This window comes from Gadus morhua, chromosome 12 (genome assembly GCF_902167405.1).
Source record: "Gadus morhua chromosome 12, gadMor3.0, whole genome shotgun sequence".
Lineage (NCBI taxonomy): Eukaryota > Metazoa > Chordata > Actinopteri > Gadiformes > Gadidae > Gadus > Gadus morhua.
This window is the reverse complement of record NC_044059.1, coordinates 29447825-29463802: the sequence shown is the minus strand read 5'-3', so window position 1 is coordinate 29463802 and position 15978 is coordinate 29447825. Positions and strand designations below refer to the sequence as shown.

General features: G+C 45.4%; 1 protein-coding gene across 1 annotated transcript; it reads left to right on the top strand.

Moving 5' to 3' along the window:
- Positions 1 to 105: 105 nt before the first annotated feature.
- zmat3 (zinc finger, matrin-type 3) lies at positions 106 to 14193 on the top strand. The gene is made up of 6 exons (XM_030371746.1): positions 106 to 449; positions 8585 to 9336; positions 10407 to 10547; positions 11019 to 11185; positions 12507 to 12607; positions 13985 to 14193. The coding sequence occupies exons 1-6, from the start codon at positions 341 to 343 to the stop codon at positions 14191 to 14193; spliced, it is 1479 nt and encodes a 492-aa protein (XP_030227606.1). The 5' UTR covers positions 106 to 340.
- The last annotated feature ends 1785 nt before the right edge of the window (positions 14194 to 15978 follow it).

Here is a 15978-nt window from a genome sequence, read left to right as displayed (position 1 = left end):
ATTGCCACCCATGCAAATGCAGCCGTGCGGTCGGAAGCGGACTGTACCAACCCAGATAAGGGAGTCCTGAAAAAAACATCCATCCATTTATCCACCAGTGCTCCATTATTTTAACGAAAGCTGTTTCGTAAAGCCCTTATTCCCCAACGATATAACGTCGTGGGTTCTAGTCATAAGAGAGAAAACATCGACATTATTGTACGTTATCACTCTTCCTCTCTGCACTTGAGAACACCCCTCTCATACGGAGCGATCAGACACCGTAGGATGCTGATGGTTCGGACCTGCTGGCTGCTGCTGGCTGCAGCCGCTCCGTTTGGGCGAGAAGTTGAGCACGGGGATGATGGCGCTGCACATGAAGAACAGAGAGGCATCCTACTACCAAAGTGCACCATTCTGCAGACATTTCAGCTTCACTGACACGGGCCATTACCTCGCTCGCTTCCCAGGTAAGGAGGGCTTTTGTTTCCTGTAATTAGCCACAGTCTTTGAACAATCATATTCGCTAATGTGGGTAAAAAAAGGCATCAGAATGAAAATCTATCCGCTGAAACGCACTGAAGAAACGCACTGTTTAAACCGGCTTCATTATATTTTTTGTCCTCATCTTAGTGTGCTGTGGGGATGAGCCCCTGGCCACTCTCATAAGTCTATTCCTGGCACCTCCTGGGATATAAATCAAGATCTTGTCGCACAATTGTCAGCATCTTCTCGGAAGAGATCGTCTGTAGATGGGCGCAGGAGTCCCCGGGATGCTTAGGGTTTGACTGGATTTTGAACTGATCGGTAGTTTAGATACTAATTCAGAAAAAAAATCATATCCTGATAAACGCGCTTTTCTCTGTCCTTTCTTGGTCTATATGCTATTTGGTCAACTTTGCACTATTGCGTTTCCTCCAGTCTGTCTTCGCAGCTGATGGTGACATATGCTGATGTGACACTGTGTGGGTGTGTGTGTTCATGACGCCTCAAACATGAGCCATGCTTTCCGGCTTTTAGCGTGATAACACAACAAATTATATAAATATGGATTTGACAGATTATAACAGTTTGACCCGTGTGGCACACATTTCAGTATGGTTAATTATATGTTGTCAAACAATGGCTACACGCTGGCCACTGACAAATGTGCTTTAGAAGCTTTTGCTAAAGCGTCTGCTTAATGCCCTAAATGTAAATTTAAATGCCACTGTTGTTTGCAGGATAAATGACGACTAATGATATTTCAGTAGACTAACAGTCAAAGAACTTGGTCTTTCAATTTGTTTTCAGGCAAATATAGTCAGCATATTTTAAGGGCATAAGCAATGTATTCATGGACCACAATATTATTTAGCTCAAGAGTATGAAACTTTCTCAGAGCCAGCAAGATCCAATACTTACACCCATTTCAGGTTTCCCCGCACATATGCGGGGCAAAAGTATGATGTTCAGAAACGATGTACCCACTACCCAGGCCGTCTAACGTACATATATTCTCCCGGCGCCCAGTGGTGCAGATGGAATCGGTACGGGATTCATGTAAGGCTTCACATCACTTCATAATTGATGTGGCCCCGCACAACTCGAGAAACGGTGAAGAAAGTGAACACTTGGCCTATTTATAACGGGAGTCTCTATAGAGCAGACAGATGACCGACTCCAGGATGGAAGCTTTGTGTCTCAATGCGTTGGACCAACGGCAGTGGTGATGGTGGGCACTAAAAATAGAAAAAAGATTAAACATAAACAAAAGCGACAGGATTTTATGAATTGGTAGTTTAAAGGGGAGAATTGTCACGAGTATATAGAGAAACACACAACACACGTGTATTTCTGGCATTTGCCGTCCTTCTTTAGTTGTTCATGCTGTATACATGTGGAAGGCAAGGGATAGTGTTTGCGTGTGCGTGCGTGCATTGCTTTGTTGATGTAATATCGAATGAGGATAATTGTTGGTGAAGGGTTATTATAGTGAGTTATTACATATGATATAAATTATGTTACATCACAGTGTCCTATAATAAGGTTGCATACATTAGTGGCTCATTAGTGTTTTCTGTTGCAGAAAAAAAAGAAAACACTTGCCCACCCCCCCACCCCCTATTTACCCCCATCCTCCACGCACACATACACGCACACATACACATACACATACACATACACATACACATACACACACACACGCACACGCACACAAGGTAATAGGACTAATGACAGACTGTTGGGACGAGCGTTGGTTGCTGATGCAGCAGTGAGTGTCTAACACGTTTCTCCACACAGGTATACACCTGGTATAGATAGATACAGTCACATAGACACCAGGTATAGATAGATACAGTCACATAGACAGCAGGTATAGATAGATACAGTCACAGAGACACCAGGTAGAGATACAGTCACATAGACACCAGGTATAGATAGATACAGTCACATAGACACCAGGTATAGATAGATACAGTCACATAGACAGCAGGTATAGATAGATACAGTCACAGAGGCACAAGGTATAGATAGATACAGTCACAGAGACACCAGGTATAGATAGATACAGTCACATAGACACCAGGTATAGATAGATACAGTCACATAGACACCAGGTATAGATAGATACAGTCACAGAGACACCAGGTATAGATAGATACAGTCACATAGACACCAGGTATAGATAGATACAGTCACAGAGACACCAGGTAGAGATAGATACAGTCACATAGACACCAGGTATAGATAGATACAGTCACATAGACACCAGGTATAGATAGATACAGTCACATAGACACCAGGTAGAGATAGTCACATAGACACCAGGTATAGATAGATACAGTCACATAGACACCAGGTATAGATAGATACAGTCACATAGACACCAGGTATAGATAGATACAGTCACATAGACACCAGGTATAGATAGATACAGTCACATAGACACCAGGTATAGATAGATACAGTCACATAGACACCAGGTAGAGATAGATACAGTCACATAGACACCAGGTATAGATAGATACAGTCACATAGACACCAGGTATAGATAGATACAGTCACATAGACACCAGGTATAGATAGATACAGTCACATAGACACCAGGTATAGATAGATACAGTCACAGAGACACCAGGTATAGATGGATACAGTCACATAGACACCAGGTAGAGATACAGTCACAGAGACAGCAGGTATAGATAGATACAGTCACAGAGACACCAGGTATAGATAGATACAGTCACATAGACACCAGGTATAGATAGATACAGTCACATAGACAGCAGGTAGAGATAGATACAGTCACATAGACACCAGGTATAGATAGATACAGTCACATAGACAGCAGGTAGAGATAGATACAGTCACATAGACACCAGGTATAGATAGATACAGTCACATAGACACCAGGTAGAGATAGATACAGTCACATAGACACTAGGTAGAGATAGATACAGTCACATAGACACCAGGTAGAGATAGATACAGTCACATAGACAGCAGGTATAGATAGATATAGACACCAGGTATAGATAGATACAGTCACAGAGACACCAGGTATAGATAGATACAGTCACATAGACACCAGGTAGAGATAGATACAGTCACATAGACACCAGGTATAGATAGATACAGTCACATAGACACCAGGTATAGATAGATACAGTCACATAGACACCAGGTATAGATGGATACAGTCACAGAGACACCAGGTATAGATAGATAGTCACATAGACACCAGGTAGAGATAGATACAGTCACATAGAGACCAGGTATAGATAGATACAGTCACATAGACACAAGGTATAGATAGATACAGTCACATAGACAGCAGGTATAGATAGATACAGTCACAGAGACACCAGGTATAGATAGATACAGTCACATAGACACCAGGTAGAGATAGATGCAGTCTCATAGACACCAGGTAGAGATACAGTCACATAGACACCAGGTAGAGATAGATACAGTCACATAGACACCAGGTAGAGATAGATACAGTCACATAGACACCAGGCATAGATAGATACAGTCACATAGACACCAGGTATAGATAGATACAGTCACATAGACACCAGGTATAGATAGATACAGTCACATAGACACCAGGTATAGATAGATACAGTCACATAGACACCAGGTAGAGATAGATGCAGTCTCATAGACACCAGGTAGAGATACAGTCACAGAGAAACCAGGTAGAGATAGATACAGTCACATAGACAACAGGTATAGATAGATACAGTCACATAGACACCAGGTATAGATAGATACAGTCACATAGACAGCAGGTATAGATAGATACAGTCACATAGACACCAGGTATAGATCCCTCCAGAACATTCGCTCTTCTGTGTGGTTCCAGACTGACTCGCCCCCTGCGTTCGGGGGCGGCTCGCTGCCGTACGGGACAGAGATTCTCGGCCCCTCACACTCCCCCGGGGGGAAAAGCCCAGCCTGGGATTAGCTGCTGGACGGAACAGCCTTGCACATGAAGTAGCTCACATAATTGGCACTTAGCGTCCATCGTGTTCGAGGCCCCGGGGTCCACCGAGAGAGCCTTCCTCACTGAAGAGAGCTTTGGGTTTTGTTTGTGTTTTTCGGTAAATTGCATCAGTTGTGTTTTGATCGCTCTCTCGATGCTCCTGAGAAATTGCTCCCAGAATATTGGAGCGCCCCCAGAGGCCAGACCGTATTAAAGTGGTTATTAAGAATTCACTCAATTCTAGTCACCTAGAGCCAGTAGCGAACAGTGGGGTTTTCTAGATAGAAGTCATTCATAAGCATGGGACTACAGTACAGGTTAACTGCAGACATTAGGGTGTGACCGTAGGCCATATTAAGAGAACAGGCTCAGCAACTTGAGGCTTAGTCTAAGCACTCTAAGGCTTAGTCTGTACCCCCTTTCCAGTGGATATGGTAACATCGTTTTCATGTCATTGTTTCAGCGGTATCGTGTTCTATTTTCCATTATCTTGAACAGAACTCATTTTAGAACAGAAACAATTTCCCCGATGAGTAATACCCTGAATCTCAGTCTGGGGCCGAGCGGTTTAACTTTTGTGTTGCGTCTATTTCTTCCCGCTGTGTCAGCCGCCCATCAATCAGCTTCTGTTTGGTGCTAATGGTGAGATGTTGAAGACATGCCATAACCCTGAGTAGGGTCGTTTTACGTAGGCACGTGCACGGTATTTGGCACCACACACTAGACATGACGGAGTGGGCGAAGGGTCTATTTTTAACTTTCATTTCAATTCAAATATCATGCATACCTTTTGAGACCTTGAATCCCAGGGAATAGAAAGTACACGGAGCACTAAATAGTGCTATAGTACTTGATATAGTACTAAAGTACTATATCAAGTAGCTAGGGTGTACCATCAGAGCTATACTGGTCCACTCCTAAAGCTAGCAGTCACCTGCTGGCTGGCCTCACAGTCTTCCGTCCAGCATGCCTTTCTCCTGAGGTCATGAGGTTAGGGGACAGACAATCGGACAGACTGTGTGGCTGAGGGCCACACAAGGCATGACACGTGGAGACAGACAGACAGACAGATAGAGAGGCTCTGTATAGAGACGGATGGACAGATCGCAAGCTTAGCAGTCGGAAAAACAAACATTAAGGGATGTTATTTCGGGTTCATGAATCATCGCTGTCGGGTGTCCAATAAAGCGCCTGATAGAAGCTTCCAGCACAGTGAGCTTTGACACAGCTGCTGGCGTAGCGCAAAGCTAATGATGTTCGCGGAATAAATGTGGTTCCACACACTCAGACACACACAAACATACCATACATTTTCAAAATGTCCCTAATAATCCATATTTGCTGTTTCATACATACACTGTACACACACATAAAAGCACCAACGCACACACACACACACACACAAACACACGTGCACACAAATGGACGCAAACAAACATACGACAACAACACTTTTAATGTGCAATCTGCCCAGCCAAGCCATTCGACTTCAGGCTCTGATCGTACATGAATAGACACATAAATAGATGATGAATAGACACAACTCTTATCCTCACAGTCAACGGTGTGTGTGTGTGTGTGTGTGTGTGTGTGTAGAGACATCAGAGTGGTTGTGAGTGTTTGTGCGATGCGTGTGTCTGTGAGTGTAGTCCTCCGTATGCATGGCTGCAGCAGAAGCCTCTCCTGATGCCTGTGATGCCCGTTGGAGGGAGAAGCTCTTGTGTTCCTCGGGATGGCTCTTGCCCTCGCCCTCTCTGTTGTGCATCCCTCCGGCCCCGGGCTCTGAGCCACGGCCTGCCCCACTCGCTGATCTCATCACGCACTGTTCGCTCTGTTCTGTGCGTCCATTTCTGTGGATCCTCGCATTAATGTCATTATCTATGATTCATTCCGTATCCCTCATGTTTACCCATTATCTTCGCTTTGTTTTTTACATTGCATTCACACACTTTAATATACGGTGAAGCACTGGCACTGGGTCCCTTCTTAATTTATACAGTTTGTTGTGTTAGTCCTTACTTTAGCTGTCCTTACTTTTATCTATTTTTAGCACGGCTTTGTATTTTCATTGTATTGTATTTTATCCTGTGTCTTCCATTGCTGCCGGCCTGTGACAAAGGAATCTCCTCTCCGGGAGATTAATAAAGATCTATCTATCTATCTATCTATCTATCTATCTATCTATCTATCTATCTATTAGGGATGGGCGTGAGGAATCGATTACTCGAGTACTACTCGTTACAAATGAACTCGGTTGGTGGACAGGCAAACTCGAGTTTGCATATACACACAAACAACGTTTTCTGCAAATGTAGCAAATGTATCAATTTTCTGTTGGCGCCACTAACGCATGACTTGGGCACAAAGTAAATTAAATGCATCCATTTCCATGGCGCGTTTCGTGCCGTGTGCAGGCACGCCAGAATTCAATAAGTTAAGAGATGGCGGTTAAAGCAAACCGCAGCGAAGAATTGAAATACTTTAAAGAAATAGGAGATCATAAGTTGAAATGTAAAATATGCCAAGCGAAATCGAGCTACCAGAAAGTACTATGCGGCAACATATGCTCCTGAAACACAACGGTGAGTTCGGGAAAGCAGACCCGCAGCAACGGTGAAAGTGAAAGTGTGTCGGCTATTTTCACCGCTGCAAGACGCAGCTGTAATCCCGGGCGGGTAGAGAAGATCACAACGCTGAGTATTTCCATAGTCCATTTGCTGCCGTTTTATTTGCAGCTTTAAATTATTTGCAATGGTTAGGCTACTTGTTTCGTTTTTGTTTTTTTTAAACTGTTACAGGCCTTGGTTCGACGTGATTTAAATTGTGAGACGCATATTTATTTTTGTAAGGAAAATGTGTTTTGAACGTTTGCAAAAATAAATAATGAATACTCTGATAACTCTGACTGTTTTGATGGAGAATAAGCATTACATGTTTGGTTGGTAATATTGCCGTTCATCATCAGGCCTATTCCTGCGGCAGATGCGTTGCATTCTAAAAATAGATTCGATTTAACGAGTAGGCCTACTCGATTGATCCTCGAGGAATTCCTTCGATCACTCGAGTTTGGAATTGACTACTCGTGCCCATCCCTACTATCTATCCATCTATCCATCTATCCATCTATCCATCTATCCATCCATCCATCCATCCATCCATCCATCCATCCATCCATCCATCTATAATTTCGGAGAAATAATAATGTATGCATAATTATGGTAATGATGGATTGGGAAGTCTACAATAATAATGCAGCTATAGTTTAAAGGACAAATCCGGTGTAAAATGGATCTGGGATATGTTTAGCATGATAACGAGTTGGAATGTTCGTTTGGAAACAAAAAAGCGTGCATAGACGCATTCTTAAGTTGGCTGTTCTTAGCCGATTCTACCAAAACGCTATAAACTTGGAACGATGGGGGCATTTGTTATGGTAAAAACTAAATCGCTATTTTAAACCACTTAAAAGGCTAGAAGTAGCCAGACACTTCTTTGGAAGTATAATAGGGGTCTTAACATATAAAACGAGGCATTGATAACTTTGTAAGTGTACAGATTGTTTATTAAAAAGGACATTTTATACACACAATACCATCAGTAGATCACCCGTCGACGCCATCTTGTTTTTAAGACTCGATAGGTAGATTGACGAACACAAAGATTGTGCCATCCGTTAGCAACACGCAATCTATGAAGGGTGATCTACTGATGGTATTGTGTGTATAAAATGTCCTTTTTAATAAACAATCTGTACACTTACAAAGTTATCAACGCCTCGTTAAGAGCGATTTCGTTTTTACCATAACACATGCCCCTATCGTTCCAAGTTTATAGCGTTTTGATAGAATCGGCTCAAAACAGCCAACTGAAGAATGCGTCTATATGCGTTTTTTTTGCTCCAAAACGTTATCATACCAAAAAAATCCAAAATCCAGTTTACAACGGATTTTTTCCTTTAAGTAAAGTTGAAGGCCCAATCCCATTTCTACCCCTTACCCCTTCAAAACAAGGGGGAGGGGTAAGGGTAAGGGGTGAGGGGTAGAAATGGGATTGGGCCTGAGTCTCTTTGGGATCGCGATACAAAGACGGCTGAGCTTCCACTGAGCAGCGTGCCCTCTCTGCCCTGAGTCCCAGCAGGCCCAGAGAGCGTCATGAAGCCCCCCCTCGCTCTCTTCAGCGCCCCCCAGCAGCCCTTCCACCACATGGAGGCCCTGCACCAGCTGGGGCCCCCGCCCATGGCCCCCGCCCAACCCCTCGGCCCCCCCCCCATGATCCCCGCTCCGGCCCTGGGACCCCCGACGCTGATGAGCGGTCAGGCGCTGGGCCCCCCGCCGATGGCCTCGGTGCACACTCTGAGGCCCCCGCTCATCGCCCAGGTGCACAACATGGGCCCCCCCCCCATGGGGCTCCCGCCGATGGCCCACGCCCTGGTGCACCCCCCCATGGACCACATGCACGTGCTGAGGACTCCACCGCTCGACCTCTCGCAGACCATGGGCCCCCCCCCAGGGAGTCCCGCGCACGCACTCGGGCCCCCGCCTCTAGGGGCCCCCAGGGGCGCGCGGTTCACGCTTCCCCCGGGCCCCATGTCCTCCCCCCCGCCCCCGGCCCCGCCCCCCTCCCAGCCGCCCCCCCGGCTCCACGGACCGCCGCCCTGCCTGCCCCCCCTCCCGGCGCTGGTCCCCTGCCCCCTCCCCGGGCGCCCCCCCCCCCCGGGGCCCCTGCCGGGGCACGCGGCCCCCGCCGGCGAGTACCTCCAGGAGGAGGGCTCCCCGCTGGGCGTGGACGACCCCGACGGCGGCCTGGAGGAACTGTGCAAACCGCTGTACTGTAAGCTGTGCAACGTGACGCTCAACTCGGCCCAGCAGGCCCACGCCCACTACCAGGTCGGTTAAAGAGCTCCTAGTGTACTGCCGCTTTTATGGTCTTCGTTTCTTATTAATGACTCCTAGGCCTAAAAAATTAAAATGTGTTTGGTTCCAGTTTCGGACTGACCCTGTCAATTTATGTGGGACCCAAATTATTTTATGATCATGGAAGAAAAAAAAGAAAAAGTTTGGATGCAAACTATAAATTACGTTTTTGTACGGCACCTCTTCATTCTGTACAAGGATGAGCGCATTCTCTCTTTTTAAATTAAAACAACCTACCTATCATTCGCTGCTGGTGGAAAAAAATAAATAAATTCCCTACCTACCCATGACCTCAACTGACAACCAACAGGAACCAAACTTTTCTTTTTTTTAGGCCCTATAGAGCAACCTGACACGATTCACAGCACCAAATACGATGTTAGATTTTCGGGAAACTCTTCCTCTCATCTGGGCGCTTTCAGCATTCTCTGTCGACACTCGGCTTCGTCCTTCTCCGCCCCCTCGCCCCCCTTCTGCCAACCCCACTTCGTTGTGATTGGTTACCGTCCGGAAGAGCATGTTGCAGCATTACCATACATGGAAGATCCGGATTGTTCTACGTAGATAAATCCCGGAAATTTGAACGAGTGAATGACGACGGGCGTCCCTAGTGTTTAGCGTTCTGCACAGCCCCCCCAGACGGTCAGCAGGGAATACGTCTAAAATGCATATACGTCATTATTTGACCCTTTAGTACGGTTAAACATGATTATAAATCATTATAACAACGTTTATAGGTCATAAAAGTCGAAAAAGCATAATATGTGCTCTTTAAATTAAGTTATGGTTTCAAACTGGCAGACATTACCATGTTGGAAAAGTTAGGTTCTGGATTTGCTAAATTGGTATTTTTTGTTTTCATGAAATGATGATAAATGTTTATTTATGATGCGTATAAATATTGTATTCAAATACAATATATATTAATTTACAAGAACAACACAGTGGTTACTCTTACTAACCCTAGTCAGTAAGTGGGTCACTAACCCTAGTTACTAACCCTAACCCTAAACCTCCTCTCACAAATGTCTACTCACGTTTAGGGAAAGAATCACAGCAAGAAGTTGCGTAACTTCTACGCAGGCAGCCAGCAGCCGCCCGGGGCCCGGGTCCTCGAGGTGCTGGAGTCGGGGGGCCCTGCCCCCCTCGGCTTGGGGCCCGGTGAAGGAGACACGGGCCGACAGGTGAGGTCACCCCTCACACGGAGCACGCCAGAGCCGTGTGTTCTGGGCGGTGACGCACCCACCATGACCGGGACTGATGAGGGTGTGATTTGGCGTCCCCTGTCAGGATCACATGAACAAGACGGGTCCTCGTCAGATAACATGTGTCATCCAATACCTCGATGTACTAACATTTTGGTTCTGGAGTAATGTAGATATTTTATCCTTGCGTTTATTGTTCTTAGCAGCAGTATGACATGTATACTATTTATTAATGGAACAACATTTGATCAAGTTCAGAAAATGAGTTCACCTTTCTTAAATTCTGCTCTTAAGAGCGACCAGAAAAGTCGACACACATGTCAAATATTATTCAGACATACGGCAAAAAACGTCCTCTGATTTCATACGAACATATCAGCCCCCATCTCCATCTCCTCCTCCTAGCCTCCTAACCCAGCGATGTGTTTCTGTGTGTGTCTGCGCCTGCAGCCGCTGTACAAGGGGGCCACGCGGGTCATCCTGGCCACAGAGAACGACTACTGTAAGCTGTGTGACGCCTCGTTCAGCTCGCTGGCCGTCGCTCAGGCCCACTACCACGGCAAGAACCACGCCAAGAAGCTGCGGCTCGCCGAGGCCCAGCAGAACTCCAGCAACACGTGGGTGTTATCCAGGGACACGGTTCAGACGGGATTCCACTAGGGCTCAACGATTTGGGGAAATAGTCAAATTGGGATTGTTTCGACCAATATTTTGCTATTGTGATTTAGTATGCGTTTTTTTTTTCTTTTTTATTCCCTTATGTTCTGTATTAATCACATTTTTTTCTACGCAGCCTTCGCGATTGGCATATTGTGTTCCATTACATCGCGATTTCGGTTTGTATTGGATTAATCGTGCAGCCCTACAATCGACTAAAGGGAGCTCAGACTACTGCTGCTGCTGTAGCAGTGGCTTTAGACATAAGACCCGTTTGGTCTTGTTGACTGAGGTAGCCCCACAGAGCCAGACCGTATCGGCTCACCTCGTTGGGTCTGGAGCCCCTGCAAGGTCAGCTATGTTCGTGGAAAGGCGTCGGCAGTCAATTTGACTTTGCAGCTGAGGCTTCGGCACGCCAATAACGTTCACATTTAACTAATTCCTGAAACAGCGTCTCCCCGGTGATTGCTATGTTACTCGCTGCGGTTTGCCGATTGGCCGACTGAATGTTGTTCTGGTTCCAGACTTTTATCTGGAGGCAGATGCAGAGTTGAGCTCCTGAGTTTATGGCTGGCTTGGCGAAGCCATGGCTGAGGTATAAACTGCAAGAACAGAATCCAATAGAACAGAATGCAATATTAAAACTGTTTGTCAAAAACAAGGCTAGAAAACTGTGACTCTCTGGAAATGTGATTGCCGCTGAGTTTTGTACTCTCACTCTATATGAAACATGTAGTACTCAGGTGGCAGCTGTGACCGCCGGTTCTCTGTTCTTTTGCCAAACGGGCATCAGACCGCATAGCTCAGCCAAGCCCAGCTGGAAGCGACCGTAGTTCCTATATCGGCCTCTACGGGCTCCGCGTTGGTCGCAAGCCACATTATTTGCCAACGGGAAGAAATGTTATTTAATTCTCAGATTAAAAAGTCAATCAATCATCAGAATCTCTGTGGATATTTCATCTCCATATTATATATTCTGCAGGTTCCTGTTTGACATTTTTATTTTATCACACAGTTGTTTGGCCGTAGGCTAGCGCGAGTCGGCCATTCAAGTCCCGCCCTCAACAGATCAATCGTCACTGCTAGTGGCAGGAGTCTCAAACACTAGCTTTGGCCCCCAGTAGAACACGTAGGGCGGGCACATCGTCGCCCCCAGACGGCCTTGTGTACACCGACGTGTGACGTCACTGACGTAACGTCTGTGATGTCACACGTTGTTTTTCTCCTCATACAGTCTTTGGTTTTACTCGATATGTTTGACGATGTGATCGTCTGTCGCAGGGACGGGAGCGAGGTGCCTCCCAGGAGACACAGGAAGGACAGCAGCGAGTACCGACTGATGAAGACCCGGCGCCTGGCGCAGGTGCTGCCGTTAGTGCCAGGTAGACATCACACCGTCCAATCACAGGGCAACCACGGACAGGAAGAGCCCACTCTTTATCTGGCTCCAGCCTGTGTGTAAACAGCTCTAGAAAACAGATGCTGTAATACTAGGTGTGCTATATGGGCGTGTGTTACGGAATGTCATAAACAGCTCATATAAAATGAAGAATCAATTAGTAAAATATGTAATAAATTGATAATAGTTCAAATACATAAATCAATTGATTAGAATGGAGTTGTCTTACGTCATTAGATAGCATATACATATTTCAAAGTCTCAATATAATATATATGTTGTCATGTGTCCATGATTTCATCTCTCCATACTGTCAGTCCATCTTTAACGTACAGTTTAGCATATTTTACAAAACCTTTGCACAGCGAGGGTCACTCAGTCGATTGCGTTGGTAGAGTTAGAGCTCTAAATTGATCCGTCTGCGAGCAGAAGAACCAGTCGAGCAGGCTGGCTGCTGCTGGTTCTGCTGTTTCATCCTTGGTTATTATGTCAGGGGAGTGGACTCATCATAGGCCGCATGACAGACATACAGACAGACATACTGATAGACAAACTGACAGGCATACTGACAGACATACTGGCAGCCACGACACTGATACTGAGAAAGAGTCAGCTGCTGATTATTTGTGGGTAACTCAAGGAATTGACTTGCTGTCTGTCTGTCTGTCTGTCTGTCTGTCTGTCTGTCTGTCTGTCTGTCTGTCTGTCTGTCTGTCTGTCTGTGTGTCTTTCCGTGTCTGTCTGTCTGTCTGTCTGTCTGTGTGATTGACAGTGGAAAATTGATACAGTAACTAATGTGACATCTCAACCACATACCGATAATATGATCTTGGGCACATTTATTTATATCCACACTCACATACTGTAGTTGTACGTCACTTGAACAATTTGGAAAAGTGCTTGACACTTGTACTGTAATCCCAACACACACTCAACACACACACATAAATGTGCTTACAAAAGAGAAATGGGTTGCACAAATAAGTGAGGTTCAGTTAGCATAATGCAAATCTGTTTAGTGTCTTTTGCCGTGCGTTTGTACGTTTCATTATAACTAGTTACAGAGTGTTCTTTTGGACTGGAGTTGGATTTCATCTAATGCTTATGTTGTCTAACACCTACAGGCTTTTTATTGCGTGAAGGCTAATTCCCTTTCTGCAAATGTTCACCACTTCTACTTCTTGTACTACTCCTTACTAAACGTGCAATTCACCACCGAAGAGTAGCGCATTGCAAAATCACTACTTCCCTCTGTTAGCACTTTTGGAACGTAATTATCAACAATGATATTGAGAAATGAGTCCATCCCTCCCCCCTGCTCCCTCTCCCCCATCCCTCCCCCCTCTCCCTCTCGCCCCAGGGCCGTACTACAACCCGCGGCCCCGGCAGCGTATCCCCCGGGACCTGGCTATGTGCGTGACGCCCAGCGGGCAGTTCTACTGCTCCATGTGCAACAGCGGCGCGGAGCAGGAGAACGAGTTCCGGCTGCACCTGGAGAGCAAGCAGCACAAGGCCAAGGTGTCGGAGCTCAGGTACCGCAACGAGATGGAGAACCTGGGCTACAGCTGATGGGGGCGGGGGGGGGGGGGGGGCTCACCTGATGACAGAGCGTCATTAGGTGGGAAGGAGATAGGGGAAGAGGTGGAGATTGGAAGAAGAAGACGTTAAACACAATGGGAAGAGTTTGATGTGTGTGTGTGTGTGTGTGATAGGAACGGGTGCGAGGGAACCTGAAACGTTTCACGTGGCGTTTCATCGACTTTTCCCCAGAGAGAAACAGACTGAGACCAAAGACAAAGGAGAGCCGGCCGTCGCACTGCAGGGAGCTCCACAGCCTCGTGTCTCATCAAAGGAGGAAGAATAGATATGTTATCACCACAGAGAGCTGAGCCGGATATTTTTGGGGACTCTTTCATGTCCTCGTAGGTGAATGAGTTTGTACTTCCAACGGTATCGGACTGCCAGTACCCCAGGTAACCATCACAGTAAATGAGGCTAGGCTAGTAATACACAAAACACACCAATTCATCTTATTTATAAATGAATATGAAAGCACAAACATTTATTGTTTTTATATATATATATATATATATATATATATATATGAATGTGAGTGTGTAACATAACTTGTTAGACTGCTGGGAGTTGCTGGTGAACTGATTCTAGTAAGTGAGTGCATTTACAGGTTATTGGCACTATCCAGCCTCAAGAGTTTCGGGACAAATAATAATTTGTCTTCTATTTCAATATTTTCTTGTGTTCAATTAATTTATGTACATCAAAAAAAAGTATTCACATAGATCTATGTAATATAATATATGCTCCTGATGCTTTAGTTCATGTTATGCTGACAATGTAAAGAAATAACCTTTTATTTGTGTGAGTGCGGATGTGTGTGTGTGTGTGTGCGTCTGGTTTTGCTTGCCATTAGAGAATTGTATATTGTTACGGGGTTCAAATCTTTTCTTCTAGTACTTCAGGAAACAGTCTTTAAGTGGCCGTTGGCACTCTGGTCTGTGGCTATGAGTGCAGCACTAAGTACTGTCCAGGCCCGAGGCGTTCGGAGGTCTAAAGCCATACCTAGATGAACGGTGTACCGTGCCTTTGACACTGGCTACTCTCTACGAAGTGTTGCAGCGTTGACAGAGATGACAAAGACTGGGCCGGGCTATATTTAGCCTGTTTTAAAATATCAACTAGGTCTATTAGTATTATGGATTCTTTTTTCTATGCTTCAGTGGTAGCAGCTACGTTGAAAAGCCTGAAGCAGCTGCTTCAAATGTCTCCTCATCACCATCCCCGTGAAACCCTATCCCGCCATCAGCAACTGGAGCTTATTCCGCTCTCAAACGTTGTCCACGTTGACTGAATATGCCTTCCTCCCCACAAAAACAATTTCCTCATTCCAAATAATAGAATCCATTGTAAAATACCCCATGGTTCCTCGTAGTTGAATGGACGATGTGTTGAGTGGTAGCTTTGTGGTAAATGTGTTCATTTATAAACAAATTTCCATGTTTGGGTTCTCCTGAACACTCTCCTGTGTCGTTAACAGACCAGAAGGATAATTAACATTACCATTTGTTAGGTCCTCCTCAAACCAAATGATTTTTTTTGTCTTAAGGAGAGCATTAAACATCGCTTTATTGCTACCCTGCCTGAACACTCGTTCGACATACATTGTATAGTTCATTTATATTCATGTGTTTCTCAGGTCTGCAATGCACAACATTCACATACCATTGCGTCACATACACAGTGAGCTCAACACACGTTGGAATAATCAGGTCAGTTGCAGTGTGCTTGTGTTGTTCATTGAACCAAATGCACCACTTTCTCTTAACTCGCCTATTG